Source organism: Micrasema longulum, unplaced genomic scaffold, assembly GCF_059751315.1.
Source record: "Micrasema longulum isolate JH-2025_06_02 unplaced genomic scaffold, ASM5975131v1 h1tg000108l, whole genome shotgun sequence".
In the NCBI taxonomy this organism is placed as follows: domain Eukaryota; kingdom Metazoa; phylum Arthropoda; class Insecta; order Trichoptera; family Brachycentridae; genus Micrasema; species Micrasema longulum.
This window is the reverse complement of record NW_028277314.1, coordinates 145,569-171,450: the sequence shown is the minus strand read 5'-3', so window position 1 is coordinate 171,450 and position 25,882 is coordinate 145,569. Positions and strand designations below refer to the sequence as shown.

Here is a 25,882-nt window from a genome sequence, read left to right as displayed (position 1 = left end):
TATCAGATGGTTTTATTTATTCTCAATTTATAACTTAATATTATATTTAAATATGTGAGTTCCTTATAGTTTAATTTAGTTTCTCTCCGTTGGAATAGGGATAATAGAAATTTACAACAACAACGCATCAAAAAGTATGAGGTATAAATATTTTTTTATTTCTAACCCATAGAATTAAGAATAGTCCAGAAACCGCATACACACATCAAACAGAATGCGACGAAACTACTCCTAAATGAGTAGGTTTACGTTTTGACCCATTAGTTTTTTTGTAGACGTCGCTCAGTACGCAACTCCTGATTTTAATTCAACAATGCCGTGTTGTGTCCTTTTAAAGTGTAGAAAAACACTGCTAGGATCTTAAAGAAACAGGATGGTATCACATTATTTCATGTGTAATTAGCGAACAAATGTTCAAGTAGCAAATGCACTACTTAAAAATTTAATTATTTTTCCACCTGTCAGATTGTCGAAGAAACAAAATGGAAATTTCGTTAGTGTTGCCAGGGTAGCAATTTTTTTAACTCTACTTTGCTCATCTAATGCAAGAAGTAATAAAAATTAGACCTCGGATTAAACAACGCCGTGGGGGACATTTTAACGACATTATCTTTAAAACATAAAATATTATTCAACATGATATAAAAATATCCGTTTTATGTAAAATAAAATTTGTTTTATATTTTAAGTTTAAAGTTCATAAATTCAATTACCCTTATTAAACGACCCTTTACTTATCTACTATGTTGTGTCAATCAATGTTTCCGCGTGCACAATAAAATTTTAGAGAAATTAAAAACTTGCTTTTTTTATGTTACATTAGTGTTATGATTTTTTATCCCATACAGCAACATTACGCGGCGACATCACGAATATAGTGGGGGGATTATTGGACACAGTCCGATGTATTCCAATATGATTCTACGCTTCTTCTGGACTATTCTTAATTCTATGTTCTAACCACTGAGGCATAGAATTAAGAATCTTAACTCAAGAACATAAAATAATATAATTAAGATAAGAATAAATAATATAATTAATACACATAACGTAATTAAGTTTCTTAATTCTATGCACTGAGGTATAATTAAATAGGGATGATTCTTCATAGAGCGATAGCTTCAAATTATGTTCTAAAAATGAGCGTTGTCGCGTCATGCCGCATCAACATTGCCGTGCAAAACGCGTTGCAGAGTAAAAAATACTAACTACTGTTTATTGTCTATGCCGGTTCACTGTGAATTCAAAGCGCCCCTTTACGTTGCTTCACATTTACTGGCGTAGAGCACTATTTCCCACCAAATACAAGATAAGTTCCGGAACCTAAGTTGAATGGAACACAAGACGGGTGCTTAGTGCCGAATCTAGTGTGTGCATATATTATAACAATGTTTCTTACACGTTATTCTTAATTCGCAAAAGTAGGTCGACAATTTGTTTACTGCTAATACCTGCGTCAAATTCGGCCAATGAACTTCTGAACAATAGTAACTTTGTCACAATAAAGTTATTAAAATACGTAAATGTTTTTGTTATTGCACTTTTTATCTGTTATTTAAATTCATATAAATGTCTTTTGACACCGTTATGTTAGTACGGTCGTCATTTAAAAATACGTGTTATGATCGCCACCGCAAAGCGTTTCAAAAATTTAAATACCTACATTATAGTGATTCATAAAATTCCAGTTATTGTGCTGGTAGGTTACATTTATGCAGACTGTTTTTACACATGGTTGGATTTTTTATTTCTTATGACTAACTTACTACGAACGTTTGGCTGAAAGGAATTTTACTATTTCCGATTGGAAATATAATTTATTCTAATTGTGTTAAAACCGTAGCACATTTATTTTCCAAATAAAAAACCAGATGAAACATAATTTTATAAAATTACACAATTTTGAAGTTCAGTGGATTTTTTAATCGACTATTATTATTAGCTTGTATTATGCACATATATGTCATTTTTAAAGTGATAAGGTATGTAAGTAATTGTAGTGTTAAAGTCCATTGTATAGTATTTATGACAGTCCTACGTTTGTATTTGCTTTTTTAATGCGGTAGTGTTGTTGTTGTTCCATTTCATCAAACTCATCTAAAGAGAAAAAAATTGCATAATATAGCTCGATAATCTAAAATTTGCTATAAGCCCATTTTAGCCATTAGTATCCGCTCGGTCGCTATGTAAAATATATAAATATTGGGCCTTACTTTTAAATCGTTCTATTTTTTTTTTCTATCCTTACAAATTCATTATTTTTATTCATTTTTTTTTTCTACTTTAGTTTAAATTTTTTAGGAAATTTTTATCTTTCAAAATTTTTATCAATATATTTTAAGTACACGTTATGGAAGTTATAGTGATAACCCGTAACATTGTTATATTAAATTAAATATGTTTTTTTTTTACATGATAGAATTATTATTATTGTATACCTACCTGGTATAAAATTACGCCTAGGCATAGTAGTAGAATACGGATGGTATTAGCCATATTAGCCAGGTATTCCTATCCTTATTCTACCACTATGCCTAGGCGTTACTTTATATCAGATTCATAAGTAAAGCCTATTATTGAATAAGTGGATATATTTGAAAGTAAACATTGTAATGTTAAAATAGGTGTTGGCAATATACTTTTGTATGTTAGGTACTATATTTATTTTATCGTGTGTAATGATAATTAATCGATAAATATGCCTAGCCCTTTTGATTAATATTCCCTGATGTTCCACGCCTCTTGCAATGATGGATAGGAAATTATAATATCGAGGCTTTACTGACATATTTAAACAAGTTCTGGGATAATCGCTTTTAAATCTTTTTTATTCTTTCAACGCATTATTTCTACCACAATTTTCTTTTATTTTTATTATTTTGAAGCTTTAAAAGGGTAATCTTTGTTCTCGACAAAGCATACAATTTGAAATCAACATCTTACCGCTGACTTAATGCACTCTGTCAGTATAACCTCGATATATTTCAAATATTTTTAAATATCGGTGTAAGATGTTGATTTCAAATTTTATGCTATGCCTAGAATAAAGACTACTATTTTAAAGTTTTAAAAAATTGTGGGAGAAATGTGTTGAAATAATAAAAATGCTTTAAATGCGATTATCCCGGAACTTGTTTTAATGACTTAATGCATTCTGTCAGTAAACCTTCGATATATAGGTAGGTATTATTATCTACTTAAATTGTGTGCATACCTAATTAAATTTTATTTGTGTTGGATAAATATTAAGTATCGTATTTTTGGCATATTTATTTACACATCAAAGGTTCAAATAACCTTTTACAAAAAATGTTTACAGAAATAATCACAGCAGTGAACAATAATTATGTAGTACATAATATGAAATATAATGGAATTAAAATCTAAACAATTAAGTCAACATAAAATAAAAAAAAAACAACAAAATTTAAAAAAACATAACATCTCTAAATAAAGGATAAAAATTAACATGATAAAATCTTGCGTTCTAGATATAAATATAACAAAGTAAAGCTGAGAATAATTTAAGATAAAAAATAATGTGGTTATTATTCAACTAGGTAATAATAATAAAAAAATTGCAACATTAGTACTATATAAAAAATAAGTTTTTTAGGGCAATAAGAAAACTTAAAAGTATCTAAATAACACCTTATTTTATCAGTTGTCAAGAAGTTGCCATTTAGCAATATTCCTCCTGATTACGCGTTATGTGCTAGTAGATTTTAGCTTTCATAAAATTTATTAATTTACTCTTTCTCCTACGTTAAGCTAATGGTGCATATGGCACTGCATTGGTGAGAAAAAAACTTGGCTGGATTTTTCATTGCAACTGGCGGGAATCGGACCCGCGACGCCAGTTTCACGGTTGGCCGTCTAAACTGCGCCACGGCGCCTGCCTTTTGAAAAGAGATGATTAGTCTTTCGCTTCAAATGTCAGTCTAGTTCAATGAATAGGTAGGTATGTGATGTTGATTTTCTCGGGAACCGAATACAGAAACGTTTTTCGATTGCATAATATCTTGCTGATTAATGTAATTTAAAACCATAAAATATAAGGATGTATTCGATATTATTTACGAACTTATATTGGTAAAAAAAATATATCAATATTTATGAACGAAAAGAAATTTGTTTTAATAATATTGAAAGTAATCTAACAACCATTTTCATATGAATAAAAGTATACTTAATATAATATTATGGGTATTGTCGACGAGCTGGTTTTTAAAAATAAAACGTTATATCTGTTCAAAACTCAACATAATTTTAAAGTTTCATGTTCATATTGTTGCAGTTACCGACATCTATCGGCTAAAAAGCATTTACATTTGTAAAATGTTTGGCGAATGTATTGTTTTGGTTTACAAAATTTTATTACCAAAATTTTAAGTAAAGATTTCATTTTGTCAACAGATGTCGCAAAATACAGTTTTTCCAAATAAAAAATCTTAAAATATATATTTCTGACCGATGAGGAAGTTCACTGATTTTTTTATTTTATTATTTAGACTATCAAACTAAGCAAAAAAGTTTTTTTAAGCCATTTTCATGTATCGTATTATCAGCGCTATGACTTTTTAAAGTTTTGTAATTTCTCCGCGTGTGACATCACAAACGTTCTCTTCGGTTCTGCTGAATGGTGAGTTGACTTCCCGTGATCCGGAAATCCATCGCAACACTCTTATCATTGGTCGATTCGGAAGAACTAGTGACGTCGTTCAAAGTACCTCGTTTTTTTGTACATTAAAAAAACAAACCATCACGCCATTTTTCCGTAGGGGTGGGCAGAGATGATAGAACGCCATATCACTCTGTCTTTGCATAAAGACCTCGCTTCCTGTACATTCATACATCTTCTCGTGGACGCACGCCGATTATTCCTACTCAAGACATGTCCATCTTTAAGTATTTGATGGACTTGATCGCGCCATGTCTTTCTCGGTCTTGATCGTTTTCTGCATCCATCAACATATTTGCATCGTAGATCCTTTTAACAGTTCTTTCGCTGTCCATTCGCGCTACATGTCCTAACCAACGCAGCACCCCTTTCTTGATTCTGTCGATAATGCTTTCAAGAACATTTCAAGAAACTTTGAATGCACAATTTAGTGCTTTTACTTCACAAAAGAAAATAATTCTGCATTCAATTCCCTTAGCACTGAACTTCCTAGTTGCTTTTATTTTCTCATAGCTGAACCTACTACAGGTGCAGTTGGCACTAAGAGCCAGACACAAGGGAGGGAAGAATAGTATATACCATATACTATTCTTGCTCGTATTAATTTACTAATGTGTATATTCCTGTCTCTTTTCATTATGTGACAGGGCGCTAGCGCCCCTTTTATCTGACACTTAAATTTTCAGTGTTGGTTATTAAATTACATTCCAATAATATTCCCTGAGGGTTTGACTCCAGACTTTTCCAGATATGTGCCATTTTGTATCACCTCAAGGGTATACTGCCTTTAATTACTAACAGTAATGAGCAGCGCACTATCTGACGGGATTTAGTGTCCCATCACTTACTGAAAAGGGACGGGAATATACTTATTCTTCATCAACTTTCTGCAGGCTATTATTGTTACAGGATCATCCTCTTGCTATGCCAAACTCCGACTATTTCTCAAACATTTTGAGGGTCTCCCTGGTGAACACTGACCATATGGTATTCCATGCAGATTTATGTATGGAATTCTTGTGGAATACATTCCCTGCACATGTTGGTACCATAGTATCGTCAACGCTGTCGCATCCATCTGAGAACATTTTGGACCTCACAGACCTCTCGGATTGTGGTGTTCTCAGCAATAGCACACATAGATCTCATTTCTGATGACTGTAGCATACTTTTGGTCTTGACAGTGTCCGCCCTTGCTTCAATGCCATATGTGAGGATAGGTCGGGCACAGGTCATACAAATACATACCATGCTATCGGTTCTCATATATTTATTCCTCCATATAAGTTTTTGAATTTTTAACCGGATGACATTGATGAAGCAAAAAACGTAATGTCACTTGCAATTGAGCATATTTATCTATTCATGGACAAAAAATAATTGACCTCTCATAAATCCAACAAAAATCCAAAGTATACATGTTGGTAGTAAAAAAATGTATTCAATAGTGGATCTTCCCACACTCTCTCTGTTCAAAATAAATGGTACAGAAACTCCATTCACAACTTCAGTCAAAAACTTAAATACTGTCATACATAAATAAGCATTCAGTTGGTTGTAAATTTTAAAGCATTTTGCGCTCACTTATAAGATTGGGGAATTTCTTGCTAATAAATGTTAAACAAACATTTAAGTATTTATATAAATATCTTTTATGTATTTGAATCCAGTGATTATATTCAATTTACTTACCAAGTCTTTTTAGAAATATAATATTATTTTGTATACTGTTAGTTGGAAGCTAACTCGAATAGCTATGCATTACTTAGCACATTTCTTCAAAGTAGGAAAAAATTGATAATTTTATTTAATTTCAAATTTCTTCAATTTGTAGTTTCCATCTCATGAACTCGTCTATACTTGTTCTAATACCCTTCGCCATTTACAGCCAGGTGACACAGTTAGGAAGAAGAAGACAAAATTTCTATTGTAATGTAAATGTACATATTAACCTTTTCCTTACTAAGCATCCAACAATTACACATGATCCGAACGGGGGGACCAAACGACCCCAGTACCTGCTTGTATATAGAGTCACGAGAATAAAAAGTTGGAAGTGTTTATGATCGTGCAATAATTTATTTATGTTTTAACCTACACATATTTTACTCTTTCGTGTATTTTATTCAATTTTGTTAGTTTGCCGAATGCTAATGTACATAAAGTAAGATCGACTCTTGTATTATTTACGTCTTTTTTTTGTTTTAATATTAAACGATTTGAAAGTTTAAAAACAAAAACGGGAAAATGCTTCTTTCTGTTATTTTCACGATTACAAAAAATATAGTGCAAATAGCTTTAATAATACTCGAGTTATCGAATTGAAATCGGTCTATGGGGGATTCGAATCCCCTCTCTCAGTCCGGCTAAGTTAAAAAAATATTTCAAAGATGGTATTCTCAATAGAATTCCGCGAACAGATCGCTCTGTTAACGTGTATTTATTACATAAAAACGCGTTAAAAATGCGTTTTTTACGTGAGTTTCTGGGTTCAGAATACGACCCCTGAAAGATAAACAATGAAATTATATTATATTTATGCTTCCACATTCATAACAATATATTATTAATGTTAATGTGAAGATTTAAAAATAATTTAATTAAAAATATTTTTCAGCCTATTGGACGGTTGAAATTTCATTATAATACATAATTTATTTTACTAATCCTCGCACATTATGTTTTAAGTATATGGTGTATAACCCCGTATTCCTCTTTGTGTAAGTAAATACTTTCGCACTATTTTTTCTTAAAAGTTCTTACTAGTTACGAAATAAGATGCGTTTTTGCGTTGGCAGCAGTGCCAACCGGAATAGCAAGGTGGCAACGTCGCATCGCTCACTCGCTTGACTCGTTCATTTCCATCGTGTTAACGTTACCGAAAAGACACTATTCGAAATGGGTGGTGGTCTCGCTGATCCCGTTGCGTTCGCCAAGGATTTCATCGCCGGCGGAGTGTCTGCAGCAGTTTCCAAAACTGTAGTGGCACCTATTGAACGAGTTAAGTTGCTGTTACAAGTGCAGCATGTCTCCAAACAAATCAGCGCGGATCAGCGGTACAAAGGTATCGTCGACGCCTTTGTACGCATTCCCAAAGAGCAAGGATTCATGTCATTCTGGAGAGGTAACCTGGCCAACGTAATCAGGTACTTCCCGACTCAGGCTCTCAACTTTGCCTTCAAAGACAAGTACAAGCAAGTGTTCCTCGGAGGAGTCGACAAGCACACGCAGTTCTGGCGCTACTTCGCCGGAAATCTGGCGTCAGGCGGTGCTGCCGGAGCCACTTCCCTGTGCTTCGTGTACCCGCTGGACTTCGCCCGTACGCGCCTGGCCGCTGACGTCGGCAAGGGAGCCGGCCAGCGCGAGTTCTCCGGACTCGGCAACTGTCTCACCAAGATCTTCAAGTCCGACGGCCTCAATGGACTGTACCAGGGCTTCGGCGTCTCCGTCCAGGGTATCATCATCTACAGGGCCGCTTACTTCGGCTTCTACGACACCGCCAGGGGCATGCTGCCGGATCCCAAGAACACCCCCCTCGTCGTCAGCTGGGCCATCGCTCAGTGCGTGACCACAGTGGCTGGTATCGTGTCATATCCATTCGACACCGTGCGCAGGCGCATGATGATGCAGTCTGGCCGCGCCAAGGCGGATTTGCTGTACAAGGGAACAATCCACTGCTGGACCACCATCGCCAAGACCGAAGGCTCCGGAGCCTTCTTCAAGGGCGCGCTCTCCAACGTCATCAGGGGTACCGGCGGCGCCTTCGTGCTCGTGCTGTACGACGAAATCAAGAAGTTGTTGTAAATTATACCACCTTTAATAGATTGAATTGTTAACAAAAATCCTTCCTAGCTTGTAATTCTTGTTCCGGTCTCAGAGCCCGCACTCGCCAGTTCGGTTTAAGTTCGATGTAGCCTATTTAGCAGCATTTTACTCGGGTAGTGCCGAGCGGAGTATTATATTTATGATTTTGTCGTAGTGTTATGTAATGTTTCAGGCTGTTAGGTTTCGAACTCTCGAGGCTAGAATGTTCCGCTCCCGTTGGAGCCACTTACGAGATGACGACAATTTGTTGTGTCCGAAAACTACATTTCTATTGTGAGCATTTTTCCTTTTTAAACGAACTTTTATTTTTGTATCAGTTTTTTTCGCACATAGTTTTGGTAATTTTATTTTTAAGCTAAGATTATTTTTGTTGACTTCTATTAAGTTACGATGTATAATAGTGATCTACATATTTTAAATATAATATGTAAAATATTTAATTGTCTTTGAATGTATGCGAGAATCTGAAAAGATACAATAAATGCCCTAGGAATGCAAATTTTCTCGTCATTTATAACTGTCCCTAGTCCCCTCCCCCTTTTATATAGTCTGTAAGTTGGTGTGGACACATGTCCTTCACCTAACACTTGCGAGAGATCAAGTTCCTCACAAGGAAGAACTAAATAAATTAAAGGCGACCTATTTGCACGTGGCCCAATTTCCCGGAAAAGTTCCAAGGTCAATAGGCTCGGCTTCTGGCATGGACGATCGATGCATTCAGGGTTAGTTTTGGATCATGTGTACTTAATTATGCAGTGTGACATAAAAAAATGTCTAGATACTATTTTATCAATTGAATTTCTATAAGAACTACTGGATACATAATGTATACCGCAAGCCTTACATAACATAATGCGCCCATTGAGGTTATGATGCCCCAGTTTCCAGCTAAATCTTGTTACGCAAGCTTTTATTAAAATAAAAAGGCCTTCATACGTGTTCTAGCATTATTGTTAGTGCATGGTTAGAGTAAAGGGATACTAATAATCAAATTTGTTGTCAAAATATTTTAAGGGACGTGAATTTGACACCTGATCAAGTCACGAGATGGATACCAATACATGTGTTTTTTTGTGTACAATAGTAATACACCACATAGGTACGTAATTAATGCGACTTGCGTCTTGATTTACGTCAAGGCTTGAAAATTATTATCAAAAATAATCTTTTCATTTAACTTAACCCTTCGCATCTTCTTGGTTCCGGGAAAGTCTAAACCTTAAGTGAATATTTTTATTTCAAAATAATCAATATGATGTCAGACTCGTGACCCGCAAAAACGAAGCAAATGCGGCGGTGAAAGTATGAACTGGTATTAAATATCGGTTTTTGTATGCAGAAAGTAAGTGCTGACGAATATGAATAATTGAAATACGTCAGTATTATTAGTTGCTAATAATGATTAGCAACTAATAATACTGACGTATGTTCATCGTTCATCATTATGAAGAGGTAAATATTTCAAAGCATATTTGTGTTATGTGACAACGTGAATAACTTTTGGACATGGGTACCCAATAAATAGCATAATTATTATTCATCAATATGCTTCCGATTGCATTTATTATGCCTAACATTTAACTTTTGATACTTATAGGTATTTTACACAATAGGAATAGTTAAAAACTTTATATCCGGATCAAATAAAAAAAAAAGATTTTTTTCTTTAATTTATACAATAGGTAATTATTTTATTTAATAAACAATAAAAATTAATAGCTACCCAGCAACATGGTCCCCTAGTTACATATAATAAATGCTCATTGCCCAACGCTGCCGCCAATGTATATTAAATTAGGGTATTACTTGCAAACCCGGCAAAATCCAAAATCTTAAAAAAATGAGAAATGAATTGAAACTTATTCAGAATACAATAATTATAACATTGTTAGTTCGAAATGTGGCTTTGTTCGTGAGAATTTGACTTTCAAATTATTGGGTTTGTTCAAATTACAATGAAGAGGGGCAATAAATCAGATTGCTCTTTTCTGGATGATCACTTTTTTTATTTCTTGAACCTTTGAAAGATGACAGTATAATTTATCATGTATTATTAACCATTGAGTATTAACGACTGAGATACAGACTTTGCAAGAAGACGAAAAAAAATATTTAAATAAACTTCGCATGAACTCAAAAACTCGCTTGAATGCTTGTAACTTTTTACGATATTTTTACAAAATTGCCCTTACTGCAGCACACTCCTCAATAGGGAGTGTGCAACCTACCCAGAATTTGGTTTTAATGGCTGAATTATAATTAATTATGTTTGCTTATGTAGAATATCACAGTTAAATCCAATTTGAATCAGATTTATATGGTCGAATTGCATTTAAAGTTGTATGAAATACATTAAAAAAACAATACAAGACGTATGACGTCACAAGCCGCATAATTGTGCGCCCAAAATAAAAAAAAAATGTTTTTTTAAATTTTGCTCATTTTTTTTTCATGGTCATATGGACTGTGGGGGCTAAGTGCTCCTTGCCCAGAGCGCTGTTAACAGTTAATCCGCCTCTGGGTTTGTTGCAAACATGGCAACTTCTACCTGAGTGTTGCGAAGTAGGAAATCACCAAAATTAAATTAATTATTTCACTATTGTTTCTTGACATAATCATGATTATTTTATTACTAGTTACATATAAAATATTGACTGGTTATAATAAAGAAAATAGAAGCTGTTGTTGAACCAGTTTTTTGTAATTTGGCAAAAATAAAGAAAAATGTATTTTGACAGGTTTATAAATACTACCCTTAAATAATAGATTTCAAAGACTAATGAATTTCAAAAAATAAAAGAAAATTAAGTGGAAATGTTTCACTTTTTTGTAGTGACATCTAAAACAAAAAGGAAAATACTTTGAATAATAAAAGATTCACCCCACCCATCATCAAGGGTTAGTAATAATAATAATAATAAAAATCTTTATTAACCATAATACACACAATGTGATAAATACAAAAATAAATAAATATAAACCTTATATTAATTATGAATGTATGTTACCTCCTCTAAATCCAGTACAATACCTTTTTTTTCCTCAGTTTCTGTAATAAATTACAGATTGATGTATTTTGAGAGGATTACCCCCACCCCCTCCCCCCCCCCCATTCACTCATAATACGAGACGTATTATGTCACCATTTTCTAGCTAATGTCTCTACTTCCAACTGCTTCTCTTGTGTTTAAATAAAAAAATGAAAAACATTTATTTTTGTTTATTATTATGAAACTGATTTAAACTTGAACAATATTGAAATATGCCTCCCATAAAACAAATTTCCAGCAATAAAATTGTTTGATGAACGTTAAAGTGAATTTATATAGCTACCCCATACATACTGCAGGATAAATCTTAAGTTTATAATTCATTAAAAATATATATTATTTATACAGAATCCTCAGTCTGTAGTCTGGTTCATATACTCATAGTGTTGAGGAGTTCTTATTACAACAGATTTATTTAATACTGAAAGTATTATTATTTAAATTATTTGCAACATTAAACTTATTTTAATTACATACTCTTTAATAGGTACAAATGTTTTCCCCCTTACTTATAAAATGGGTTATTTAGATGTTTTTTTTTTTTAAATGATTTTTTAACTAAATTTTTTTAAGAAAATTATATTTTCAAAAACTTGAATAAGAGTTGTACAGTAGTTTGCTAAATGAATCCATAAAATGGTATCAGTATTCTAAAAATATATTTATTTTAATTTAAGAAGGCCAAAGTGTAGGTATTTGTGTTTGACGTAACTCAGGATCTGGATTGGTGCCAGACTTGCCATTTTTCAAGAAAATTACTGAAAACGAAATTTGCTCACCACTTACATAACAATAAATTAACATTTACATTTAAATACAATAAGCAAATATCATTTCTGATGTCAAGTTTAAAGGCTGATTTAACCTTACCCATAGTGTCATTGTTGTTCTATTAATGGAAGTGAATTTGATTTCATTACAGAGATTCGGAAAAAAAGGTATGAAAAACTAAGCTAGGTATCTTAAATAATTCAATTAGATTCGAAAAAATAATAATAATAAAATACTCATGTAATTAACAATATAAAATGAACCAACGGACAAAAAACAATAGTGATTGTGTAAGATGTGTGATATAATCGAAGCAATATTTAGTTCTATAAAAACTTACATAATATATAATATTTTTTAAAGGTACAGATAATTTTTTATTCAAAGTTACGCATGGCCGTGAAAATTTTGCCAATCGTGTGTTTTTTCCTAATTATATAACACAAGTCATGAGAATTAGTTGCTAAGTGCTGTATTTGCTGAACAGTTTAAATTCTGTGAATTTTGCAACATGTCTCACTAGCATTTATAAACTGTGGGTCAGGTATAAACTTCCCAAATGGCCACCCTTAAATAAAGCAAAAAATATGGTTTTAGGGGTTCAGGTATAAGAAAAAAGGTTTCCAATGTCATTCTAACAGGGGGTAAAATAATTTGTGAATGAAAATGACAAATTGAAACTGATGAATCTGTAGGTACCTAAATGTTAAAACATATTATTACATTATCTTAAAATATGTTAATAGTATCAAAATCTCAAGGTTATCTTTTTTTTCATATCACTAAAATCAATGGAAATATTAATTTTATAAAAATCTGCAGATAATAAAGTTCCACTGATAATATCTTATCTGTTGTGTAGTACAATATTATGTAAAATAGGCAGCATAGTAAAGGCAGTATTAATTTTATCTGGCCAAAAGTCACCTCCGAATATCTGAACACTGAATAATAAATGCGCAGGTAGCAAAAGGCAGACAAAACCATCAGTCAAATGTATAAGTACCTATATCATTGTGTTCACATAAGGTAGATAACTGAATAAACAATTATTTTATTTTAATAAAGATAACAAAAGTTTGCATTTATATATGAAACAGTAAAAGAATGTATGGTTGTATATTCAGAATCAACAAATTTTTAAGAAGAAAATGAGTACCATTTCCTTTTTAAAAATGAACAATAGAAATTGGTGAGTTTTGCTTGATAAACCAAATAGCTCTTCTAATTCGACGTATTCTTGTCTAAATAAGAAAGTTCAGTGGTTTTTATAAATTTTTTATTTGTTGATAAACTATCAAACTAATCCAAAATTTAAAAAAAGTATTTTGTATTATCAGCGCTATGATTTTTTGAAAAAAGGCATTACTCTGCATGTGACGTCATAAGTTCTCTTCGGTGAGTTTTTCCGATTGGTGAGTTGGCTTCCCATAAATCGAAAAACTATCACAACACTCGATCATTGGTTGATTCAGAAGAACTAGTGAATCATTTTTTTTTTATTGTTCATACATTTTCAAGAAACTTCTCTGTACAATGTAATGCTTTAATTTTTATCGCTCTTAAGAAAACATTTTTATATCCGATTTCCCGAGCACTGAACTTCCTCATTAAGGTATTATTATTATTATTATTATGGGTAACTTATACAGCGCCATTTTTGTAATATAATACCTCAAGGGCTCTTTACAAAGTGATTATATAAATATATAAATTTAATTTTTAATTTAAGAAAAACAATGTACTTTGTCACCCCATGCTAAGGATTTAGAGAATAAGTGGGTTTTAAGTTTTTTCCGAAACATCAATTCACTCTCACAGTTTCGCACCTCTGCTGAGAGAGCATCCCATGCTGTAGGGCCTGCGACCGCAAATGCGTGTTCGCCGAATTTAGTGCGCTGTTTGCGTAGAGGTATAATAACTTTTCCTTTCGACATAGATGTAGCTGATCTAAGCGTAAGACGTCTGTCAGCTAGTTCATCTGGAATGCAAAGTTCCCTTAGATATTCTGGAGCAGAGTTGTGCAGTGACTTATACATAAGCTAACAGAGTTTGTATTCCACCCTCTGCGGAAAACGAAGCCAGTGTAATTACCGAAGTAGTGGAGTGATATGACTGAACTTAGAGATTCCAAATTCAAGTCTCGCTGCGGCATTCAATACAGACTGTAGGCAATTCATTGGTAGACCTGCGTAGATACCATTACAATAATCGACTCTAGACACTACAAATGCATTTATTAATTGACAGGCGGCATCATCTGGCATATTTTTGCATATGCATTTAATCTGTCTCAGCTGGTAAAAGCATGAACTTATCGTTCTACTAATTTAAGCATCAAGAGAAAGGTCAGAATTAAGGAAGACTCCCAGTAGTTTAGCGGTGGGTAAAACAGTACTCCCTACATCAGGTATTAAAGTAATATTCCAATAATATAAAGTATTGAATTCAATCTGAATAAATTAGGTAGGTAGATAGAGTAATCAATTCTATCTATTATTTCCTTGGCGATACAAATATTAGATTCTTCTTCAAATGGTAGTTTAAAGTAAGATAAAAAAATAGACATATTGTCATTGTGCTGGCAATATCTGTTAAGTAATATTCTAAAAAAATTTAAGGAGATAATTTAAACAATGTATCTTTTGATGATGGATTTTCTTTTACATATTTTTTTATTGATAAGAATAGTTTAAAAAAATATTTGTATCATGCTCGGAAGGTCGGCCATGCAAAAATAGCGCATAAAGATGCGTGCATTTGTATGCGCTTTACACACCGAGGTCCTGAATTCAGAACGATTCTAGATTACGTACACTCGGAGATATTTGTTATTTTGGGAGTTGCCTTTAACATTGCGTATTATTTTTTTGTCAAACTTTGTTTGTTGCAATATCTGACACTTCTTTTTTATTATTTCGCAGCGGTTTTCTTGTTTATTTATTTTCTTTGAGTAATAAAACTATTAATATTTATTCATAAATTAGCCACTGATGTAATTGTAGATGAAGAACTAAACCTTGAGAAAAATTGTAGTAAACACGGACACAATACGAGAAAATTAGATTAATATCATATACAAAATTCTAAAAGGCCAGTCAAGTGACTAATAAACCAGGGACTGAAATTATACAAAAAACTACCAGACAAAACTAAAGAAAAGACTCAGACAACCTTTACAAAAGATGTTAAATATATTATCACTAACAATAAAATATTAATTTTAAAAAAAAAAATATTTTGTTAAATTAATGTAATCCGTAACGGTTTATAAATAAATAAATTTCAAATATTTTTATTTATTTAAATTGTGGAAAGAAAAAAGTGCATTTTTTATTACTTCTACAGAGTCTACGTTTGTTTACTATTATGTTTTTATTATCGGGACCTAAATACGATGTGTTAATGATTTATTTTGAGTTTTTAAAAATACTTTTGTCTATTTCAATAATAATTATTGTTTTTATGGCTAAATATTGCTTAAATTTAACTGAGTGAAAAAATCTTGTTTTCTTCTACTGACTCAAAATGGAAGGAGAATATGAATGTATTAAGTATACAATGTAGGAAATATATTTTAATGGTATAGGATATGAATGTATGTGGCAAGTGACAACCCTGACATTTTGTGAAAATTTCAATTGTTTTTCCGACTTTTTATTGACAATATGTTTTTAAAATAATTATTTTAGGTTTTATCTCTTCTAAAAAATGCCTAAAATTTTGCGGCCTGCTGAGTAACTGCCATAGCAATACCTAGCGGCATGTAAAAGGTTAAATATATTTAGCTGAAACAAAATTGTGTAATCTTAATGAGATATTGAAAATACTTTTAAAATCAAAAAATCACTTAACAGATATTGCAGGCCCAATGACGGTATACATATTTTACAAAAATTTTACGAAGATTAAAAAAGCATCACCATTAAATGTATTGGACACCTTAAATAATAAAATAGAATTGAAATAATCACAAAAGTAAATTACCTACTGTATGGAGTTTTTATATTTGAAATAACGTAACATCTGTGTTAGGTCTTGACGTGTTAGGTCATAATCTATGTCATGACATAATAATAATATTTTGCCATTTTTGTGAAAAGTCACCTCAAGGGCGCTTTACAATTGTATACTTAAACGTACATTCTAACTAAGCTGAAATGACATATTATATTTTCTGATTTAAAATTGAGGGTATGATAAACTAAAGAAGTGAGATTTTAGTTGGGATCTAAACTGACTGGGACTGTAAGATGATCGATGATTCGTAAGTTTGAAGGCAATTGGTTCCAGGCAGAGGAGCCGGCAGCGGCAAAAGCACGATCTCCGAATCTAGTGTTTGGGGAGTGTTGGATTTTGACGAGTTTTCCTCTGCCTGATACTCATGGATCTCTCCCTGTATTAAAAACCCTAACTATTCAAGATGCAGTCTGTACAATATCTGAAGGCAATTTTATTTTTTTAAATTCAAATAAAGGTCTATCTATAGAATCTGTAAATAATTTGTAGATCTAAAAAAAAAATATCTGAAAAAATCCTTCCTCGCTAACTAAACTATGAGGAACTTCAGCCCTATGGGAAATTGGATACAAAAAATGTTTTTCCGTAAGGCAAAGTTTCTTGAAAATGTACAAAAAAAAAAATTTTGATTGTACTTAGAACCACGTCACTGGTTCATATAAATCAACCAATGATAAGAGAACTGTGAAAGATATCCGGTTTACTATCTGTAAACGGACCAATCGGCAGAACTGACAGAGAGTAAGAGGAAGAGAACCTCTGAAGTCACATGCGGTGTAATTTCAGAAACACAAAACTTAATAAATTCATAGTGCTGATAAGACGATATATTAAAAAAAAATCGGCTTAGTAAGTCTCTTAACAAATTTTTTAAAAACCACTGAACTTCTTCATTCATATTTTGAAAATTCAAACATGAGTTTGTATCCCTAGTCATGAAATGTTATAAGATTATTTGAAATGTGAAAATAGAACTGGCAAGTTTGCAATATTATGATAATCGATGGCTCAGTTCCATACACAGATAACTAGAAATTACTAGTTTTGAGAAGTGGGTGACCAAAGTTTTGACAGATCTAAATTGATTTCAAACAAATAATTATTTAGATCACCTTAAGTGAAGTATGTATATGTGAACAAATTATTACGAAAATAAAACGTTGTTATCAGTGTTACACAATTTTATTATTTTACAAGAACACTACTACAGTTTCGGCAGAGCACGCCTCGCATCGACGGAAGATATAAAACTAAAAGTGCATCCAGAATCATTAAATCATTTTCCGGTTTCGGTGGAGATTTCTGAGTTTGCTTCTAATACCTTCAAATATCTTATGTGCTCTAGAGGCCATATTTAATTCCTTTTTTCAAACATTTTTTTATGAAATTCTGGATGTGATTATAGAGTTACGAAAAATATTATTTAACGGAGAATGGATAACAAATAACAATGTATTTTATTAGTAATTTATTATATTATATAAAATTAAATAATACAGTATGTATAAATAATACAAATGTATCACCAGATGCATACTTACAGTCTTAAAGCAGTTGTTCTCTGAGAGTGTGAATTATTAACTACAAGGCTAACTTTCAACAAATAAATGGCTAGGGAATAGTTGACTCCTGTAATATGTATTTGTCTGTTTTTCACTTGCATCGGAAGTGCTGCAAAATAAAACAGCTTTAAAATATGTTTTTAAAATACTATTTCAACATTTAGGAGGCGTCATGACGAGTAATGTTTTGCTGAGAATTTTAAATAAAGTAATATTAACCTCTTGATGAGTAAGTATTTATGAACAAGTTGTGGTTTGCAGAGTTATTTTTAATAGAAAAACATATGTACATATTAAAAATATTACCATAATAAATTATGTAATTATTCGATCCAATACCTTTTATTTGGGATTATGTGCGGAGCTGTAATATTTAAGCCTGATATAGTGATCTCTACGGGTCTAACTGATCCGAAAAAATCAGTAACGGGAACTTTATTGGGATCCCTTGCAAAAAGATCCTTCCTGACACCTACTGTTGACTTGCAGACACTTTTAGGGCAAACTTTCAGCTGAAACAAAGTAATAAACTTATAAAAAACATATTATTACTGTCAACACATAACGCCGGACCTCAAATGCCTAAAAACAATTCATCAAGAAATTATTTTTCACCTAATCATCATCATCATTTTCTTATTTGAACATTGAACAGTGCATAGGACACTGCATTGGTATCAGCAATCACTTGTAATATACATAAAGTCAAGTTGATCAGTCTTTTGCTTTAAGCTCCAGTCCAGGGTCTGTTAAATATTTCAGTGACAAACCACCTTTTAAAAAATCACATTGACCATCCAGAAATTGAAACAGGACCTCAGATATGGCAAGCAAACATATCAACTAGTGTATGGCGAGGGGAAATCATATCCACTAAATTACAGGATTTCAAATCAAGAGTAGCCATCGAACCATTTGTCAAATATTCTGATTCTATTTCACACAGAGAATTATACCCTTCATTCTACTCGGACACGAGAATGAGACATGTTAGGGTCGCTGACTCATGATCAGAGATCCGAGGATTGAACCCCGCTCTATTACAATTTGTTTTCTATTTTCTAGTATGGTTATTTACGACTAAAATAAAATGACCCTCACATTTTTATATTTGGGTAAATCGCGAAAAGAACGCAAATATACACAAATAAAACATAACAACGCTGGGAAGGAAAAGTTACTAAGCAACATTACAGAAAAACTAATTTAAAAAAACTTTTTTTTTATTAATAAAAAAATCTCATAAATACTTTGGCGTGATTCCTACATAATTTAAATAACAAATTAAAATATGAGATTCTTTATTAATTAAAATATAAATAAATCTTTTATTGGCTCTTCTGTAAAGTTGCTATATGTCGTATAATAACTATTTTCTTTCCAGCATCGATATTACTACTAGAACTACATCCTCAATTTTTTTTTCCAAGTAATTCTCCATTCATTAAAGCTTAAAATTTTATTTTGCAATGTGCAGATCTGAAAAGAGGCCACACGACCTCTAGATCGGATCCAGGTTAGTGGAAGGGGCTTTCAATCCTTACATTATTTCTCCATAAGGGTTGACAGATATATGTACAAAGGCTATTCCACTTGTACTATGTATACACACAGGGTGGGTGCTATAGTAATTAGACATCCTAAATCTAATAGTTAAAAAAAATGTGAAGGTAAGAAACTATCTCCACCATAAAATAGATACTTTTTTGAGTTTTTTTTTATTTTTAATTAACGCATTGTATTAATTTATTTTTGACCATTAGATTTAGAATGTCTAATTACTGTAGCATGTCCAATTACTATAGCACCTGTCCTACTACATATTTTAAAATAAGAAATAACTTACGAATTCTCCCATGGTCTTTTTACTATCCGGTTGAACTATTTCTAAGAACTCCAAAGCGAAAAATGTGTATCTGTCTATGATGTATACTCCAATGACAGAGTCGATGTGATGCTAAAAATTAAAAAGAGTTATCAAAACTAAAAGCCTTGTTAGTTTACATGTCAATTCTAAATACAATACATGTAGACATAATACATACATACTATGATATATCAAATTAAAATATTGACTTCATTTAAGGAGGGCTATGACACTGACATATAAAAAATAGACACGTTATTGCCTTACCAACCACATCTCATGTTCAGCAAAAATTAAATTGCCCTTGACAATTTCAAATAAAGAGACGGCAAATCACAATACACATAAAAACATTTCATCGGGATCGTAGAACAACGATGGATGTGTAAAAAATGAAACATTGACCATTTTTTATATTTAATATTTAATAAAAGCATATTATTATATTCCAGGTTTAAAAAAAATAAAATACATGACAAACTCAAGTATCAAGGGATATACATATGTGCTTATTGAGTTATGACAGTGTCAAAAAAAAAAAAAACACTCACCCAAAGTTGGAGAAAATCACATGCATCGTTGTACTACGATCATGACGATTTGTGTGAGAAAGAGATATACATATTTAATTTATGCATATTTTTATGTAACTCGGCTGTTAGTGATTATTTATTAATTTATTTATTTTAAATCTTCGAGTTCAAAGGATATCTTCAAGTACTTTTGTGGACTTATTGCTAAAAGTCATATCTTCCAGCCACCCAAATTATATTATATATATAAATTATAATTATAATATATTCTGTATGTATGTTAAAATGTAAAAAAATGTACCAAAACAACATTACTAATTATCTACTTATTTAATAAATTTTAATGTGTAATTAAAGCATTTTCTTTCATCCACGATGACATTTTTTACCATAGAGTAACATCTCACCATAATAAAGGTCAGCTAGAGAAAGAAGGCAAAAAAAGCAATTACCAACTTGAAATGCTATATATTACGCGCTTGTAATGTGTATTTAATTATTCATTGGGCTAGAAACTATAATTTTTAAAAACCCACGTAATTGGTTAACACTTTAAAAACAAATTTTCGATATTGCGGTACAAGGCTTTTGTCCTGGATACAGGCAATATATTTTTAGTGTTTAAGAAAATAACTGCTCACCGATAATGAATCTTCACCAACGAGACTACTAGCCACAGCCAATATATTTGGTGAGTAGAATTTTTCATACATAGACGCTGCTTGGCACGTGTCTATCATAAAGAATATTTCATTATACCTGAAACGTCACAAAAATATATTGACATATTTAGAGTCTTAAGTAAAAATATAATTTATTGACAAATGCAGGGAAATTTACTGATATAGAATTATAATGGGTAATGAGAAAATGTCCAAATACCTTCTGGGATAAAATTTGATAAACCATTTAAGGATTTATATATGTTATGTCTATTAAAATACACAGTACATACATTTTTATAAATGTAACTGCATGAAAGAACTGAAAGGCTTAAGAATGGGAGAAAAAATGGTTGATTTAAATGTCAATTGTCTTTTGTATGCTGATGATGCCGTGCTTCTTGCTAAAAACAAAGAGGAACTGCAATTCTTGGTAACAAAGGTCTACAATGTATGCAAGGGAAGCGATTTGCTGATGAATGTCGATAAATCGAATGTGATGGTTTTTGAAAGAAATTAAAGTATGACTAAATTTGAAATCACTATGATGGAGTTATACTAAAACAAGTAAAAGAATTTGTGTGTCTGGGAAGTATGTTTACTGGAATGAAATGACTGAGAGGGAAAAGGAGGGTGAGTGCCGGGAACAGAGTGAATGGTGCACTTAAATCAACCTTGGCAAATAAATGTTTGTCGCAAGAGGCAAAATCAGCAGTTCACAGTGGAGTCCTGGACCCAACCTTGATGTATGGGAGCGAAGTATGGACTTGGAAAAACAGGGATGAAAGTAGGCTGAATGCTGTCAAAATGCGATCTCTCAGGCGAATGTGTGCTAAAACTATGTACGATAGATGCACAAATGTTGAGATCTGTACATTATGTGAGGCTGAGATAAGCATTATCGACAAAATCAAGAAAGGATCTATGCATTGGTTTGCACATGTAGAGCGAATGGACAGCGAAAGAACGGCTGAAAACATTTACGATGCGAATGTTGATGGATGCAGAAAAAAAAAGGGAAGACCGATTAAGACATGGCATGACCAAATCCAACAAATACTTGAAGATAGGCATGTTAAAAGTCAGAATAATCAGCGCGCGTACATGTGAAGATGTATGAATGTAGAGGAAGCGAGATCTGTATGCAAAGATAGTGATGTGGCGTTATATCCTCTCTGGGTACGCTTACGGGGAAACGGCGTGATGGTTTGTTGTTGTTGTTGTTGACATATTCATAATACCGGTATAAAAATATTTTATGTATTAATGCAACAAAAAAACACAAATCAAATATGTAGTTCATAAGAGCAAGTTTTCATCCTCAGAAAAATAAAAGCTATGTCATCATTAATTGTTTGTAACTGTAATGCATTGGACTACATAGGGCTCACAAAAGATAGTTAAGATTTTCATTTTTAAAAATGCTTATTTTTATATTACAAGCCCCTTGTTTTGTATTCTATTCAGGTAAAACCCTGATGGTTTTCTCTATATCATTTAGATCGATTTTTAGCACACAATAATAAAATACATAGTTAAATTTTGATAATGCATAAAATCACTTATAAATCTTGAGGTATTAATATCATAAAAATGGCGCTGTATAAGTTTTCCATAATAATAATAGTATTGACTAAGATATTTGTTTCACACAGAGGTTTCAGGTTCAATTCCAAGTGAAATTAAAATTAATGGGAGAATTTCCTCAGGTTGGGTAATTTGAGCTGTAATTTACCACTGTAATTGGATTTCATGGCTTGCTGTGGTATAAATACAAGAACTGATAGATCCTTATAAAATTACATATTCAGCTTTGACTATTTTTACTTATTCTTAGTGCATAAGTAGATTATTTTTCAATTGTGTTTTTGTAATGTATAAATACATGATTACATGGTCAATATACTCTAAAGCTCAAAATTAGTAAAAAAAATAATAATGACAAATAAAAACCGTCTTTTCTGCCACATCTGCTCGAGAGCGTCTGCCATTTCCTGACTGGTCACCTCCTCCGAGTCTTGGAACTTGAGAAAACCATCGCCCCCGTGTCCCGTGAGATAGATGAGGACATTACTGCCCTCGTCAGTGAGGAGTTGCTTGGAGCGCGGAGTGCCCGGGGGGAGTCGTCCGGTGAGTAAACGGACAAAATTTTCTACTGTTACCTACAACCACGGAGAATTCAGAAACTCAATATTTACTTCCTCATTTCATGAAGGTAAAAAGAATTAGGTAAGTTATTCTGGCAATGGTCAGAGATTTTAATAATTATCGCCATAAACATAGGTTTTGAGCTCATGTAATCTTTCTTAAATATTGTAACTAGGTGTGAATATGTAGAATTGTTGGTTTTTCAAATAAAATAAAGAAAATTAATAATGTTGACTAAATAAAACAATGTTTTGCATTCTACCTTCAATTCTAAGTTTCAAAACACAATATGGTTATTTATTAGATAGGTTGTAAGATGCAACATCGTCAACAAATCCTAATCCACACCTGATGGTCCACGAGGCACCGCATTGGTAAAGTAAGGTGCTCAGTCTTACATTTCAGGTGCCAGTCCAGAAAAAGTGAAATATCGCAGTGTAAAACCACCTTACAAACAAATATTTCATATTGACCCTCCCAGGAATTAAACCCAGGACCTCAAGCATGACAGGCGACCACGCCAATTACTACACTACGAGGCAAACTTTTCTCCACTCGTTTTCCTTTTTCAGGATTTTTACCCGAGTAGCCATCGAGTTGAAAACACACATCCAGGACTCTGGTTCTATTTCATACACAGAATTGTATTCTTCATCCGCCCAGACACAGACAAAAAAAATATATGAAAAGTGCTTACTAAAAATGAGTGTTTTGGAAATTATCGCAATATTCGTGGAAATGTAAAATTCTATCAATTGAAAAGAAAATCTGTGGCGGAAATAATTTGCAAATTACAACAGAGATGGAGAACTTTAGAGAAGGAAATAATTTTTAAATCTTAATAACTTTTGATGTGTTGATGATGCCTGTGGGGAGGATAATTGGTCTGTTAAATAGCCTACCGAGAGAGTTGGATCTTTTCCATGCTGGGATTACCAGTTTTAGACTCTTCCTCTCTAACTGTGTATCATAATGTGTATTAATGACTTATTCTTTGTTTCTATTGTTTTTATAGACTATATGTTGGATCTTAATAATCTATTGTGCACTTTTTTATAACACATGTTTTTGTAAATACCTAATCATATATGAACATAATAATTGGCAGTCGTGCTGTACATTTAAATAAAATAAATCCAGTCTTTTGTCTACAAGCATTTGGACAAACTTTTAGTACTAAAATCATTTGAATTAAAAATTTTCATATTTCAATAAAAAATACACCCAGGCCTTAGTAGTTTGAAACCATTAGATTTCCCTGGCAGAAATTATTTGGTTAACCTTCTATTCATACACAATAACAAAAACAATTGTGGTTTTTATTATTTCACAGTTTCATACAATTCGCTAAATAATAATGGGATGAATCAACCATTTTGGACATGCTCGAGACCCTGATAGTACAAAATACCTCGTAGCCTCGGTAATCCACTTCCACATCATCGCCATAAACATTGATCTGCTGGTCATCGTTGTTAAAGACGGTGGCAGGTCGAGGATTGCGCGGGTTGCATGCCATGTCGTCAGCCACCATGAGAATAATCTGGCTGTCCGGAATGCCCAGCCGCTTCACACTCCGGTAGATGGAGAGAACGTTGGCCACATGGCGATAGTTAAACCAGAAGCGAGAAGTGTCTACGAGGACTGCCCAGTTGTTGGAATGACCAGATTTGTTGATATCTGTTATCAGCTGAAAATATTTTAGAAACATGAATCACCGTCATTTTCCTACTCGATACATTGATGCATAAGGCACTGCATTGGTATTCCAACGCAACATATCTCATCATCATCATTTCTCTTTCAGCACTCAGTGGTGCATAGTATATACTACATGCAGCGTATTTCAACAATCTGTTACATGAAAGAAAGAAGATCTGTCTTGCAGTTACTGAAATATTGCAATTAATTATAATAATAAACATCATTCATTATATACCACTTTTATTTTAAAAATTTACCAGTGACCGGATTTTGTTGTGACCGAAATCGTCACTACACAAGTCGGTGGTAAGATGTGTCTGTCAAGATGAAACCCGGTCACTGGTAAAAAATATAAATAAAAGTGGAATGAAACTATATATTACGTATTCTCATTATTATAATTAAAATGCAGTTTCACCAAGAAATGTCAGTAGAAAAACGTAATCTTTGACATATTGCAGTTTTAACAACCTTCAAAATAAATATTTTGCATCTATCCTGTGATGAATTGAAGGACCTAATACAAAGATATACTCATGAGTTTGGAAAAATATTATACTACAATCTTTTGGATACCTCTACCATTCAATAACTAAATGTATCCATAACAGGTTTAACAAATAACATTAATATTTACTATTATTACTATGTAACACTGGTATTTTTTATAGAAATAGGTATTTGTCCTGATATTTTTACTTAAACAATAACAAATGAACGGGAGTTTTTACACATAAAAAATAATGTTGAATGACGGTAGTTATTATTATTTTTAAAAAATAAAATCGACAGTAATAATGTAATAAAATAAACATTTCACAGTAAACCTACCTCATTTGGTAAAACATAAATAAAACAATTCACAAGAAAAAGGAGTATAAATGCTTTCCTCGTGGCGATTTTCATAGCTAAATAATTACGGGTATCTGTTCTCTGAAATACTTATTAATTACGTATAACTTAATATGTTTTTATTTGCAATTATACAAAAACATGACACCGGCAAATAATATAAATTGCCCAATTGACTTTGACAATTTGACGATTGACGTTTGTAAC

General features: G+C 32.3%; 1 protein-coding gene, 1 long non-coding RNA gene and 1 pseudogene across 4 annotated transcripts; 2 read left to right on the top strand and 1 right to left on the bottom strand.

Moving 5' to 3' along the window:
• LOC148284595 (uncharacterized) lies at positions 1-20,670 on the top strand. The gene is made up of 3 exons (XR_015824420.1): positions 1-141; positions 11,572-12,494; positions 20,229-20,670. It is a non-coding gene; the product is annotated as an uncharacterized LOC148284595 (long non-coding RNA).
• LOC148284596 (ADP/ATP translocase pseudogene) lies at positions 6,829-9,005 on the top strand (annotated as a pseudogene). The gene has a single exon (XR_015824415.1). The product of XR_015824415.1 is annotated as an ADP/ATP translocase pseudogene (transcript).
• PIG-K (Phosphatidylinositol glycan anchor biosynthesis class K) lies at positions 12,614-25,882 on the bottom strand. Of its 2 annotated transcripts, XM_088237873.1 has the most exons (8): positions 25,655-25,882; positions 24,531-24,809; positions 22,925-23,133; positions 20,951-21,068; positions 19,756-19,866; positions 18,249-18,421; positions 17,889-18,018; positions 12,614-12,895 (listed from the first exon to the last, which is right to left on the bottom strand). In XM_088237873.1, exons 1-7 carry the CDS (start codon positions 25,727-25,729, stop codon positions 17,937-17,939), a joined length of 1,047 nt encoding a protein of 348 aa, XP_088093999.1. In that variant the 5' UTR covers positions 25,730-25,882; the 3' UTR covers positions 12,614-12,895; positions 17,889-17,936. The 2 variants fall into 2 exon arrangements, with proteins under 2 accessions (XP_088093999.1, XP_088093989.1); XM_088237863.1 differs by lacking the exon at positions 12,614-12,895 and having other exon boundaries at positions 15,727-18,018.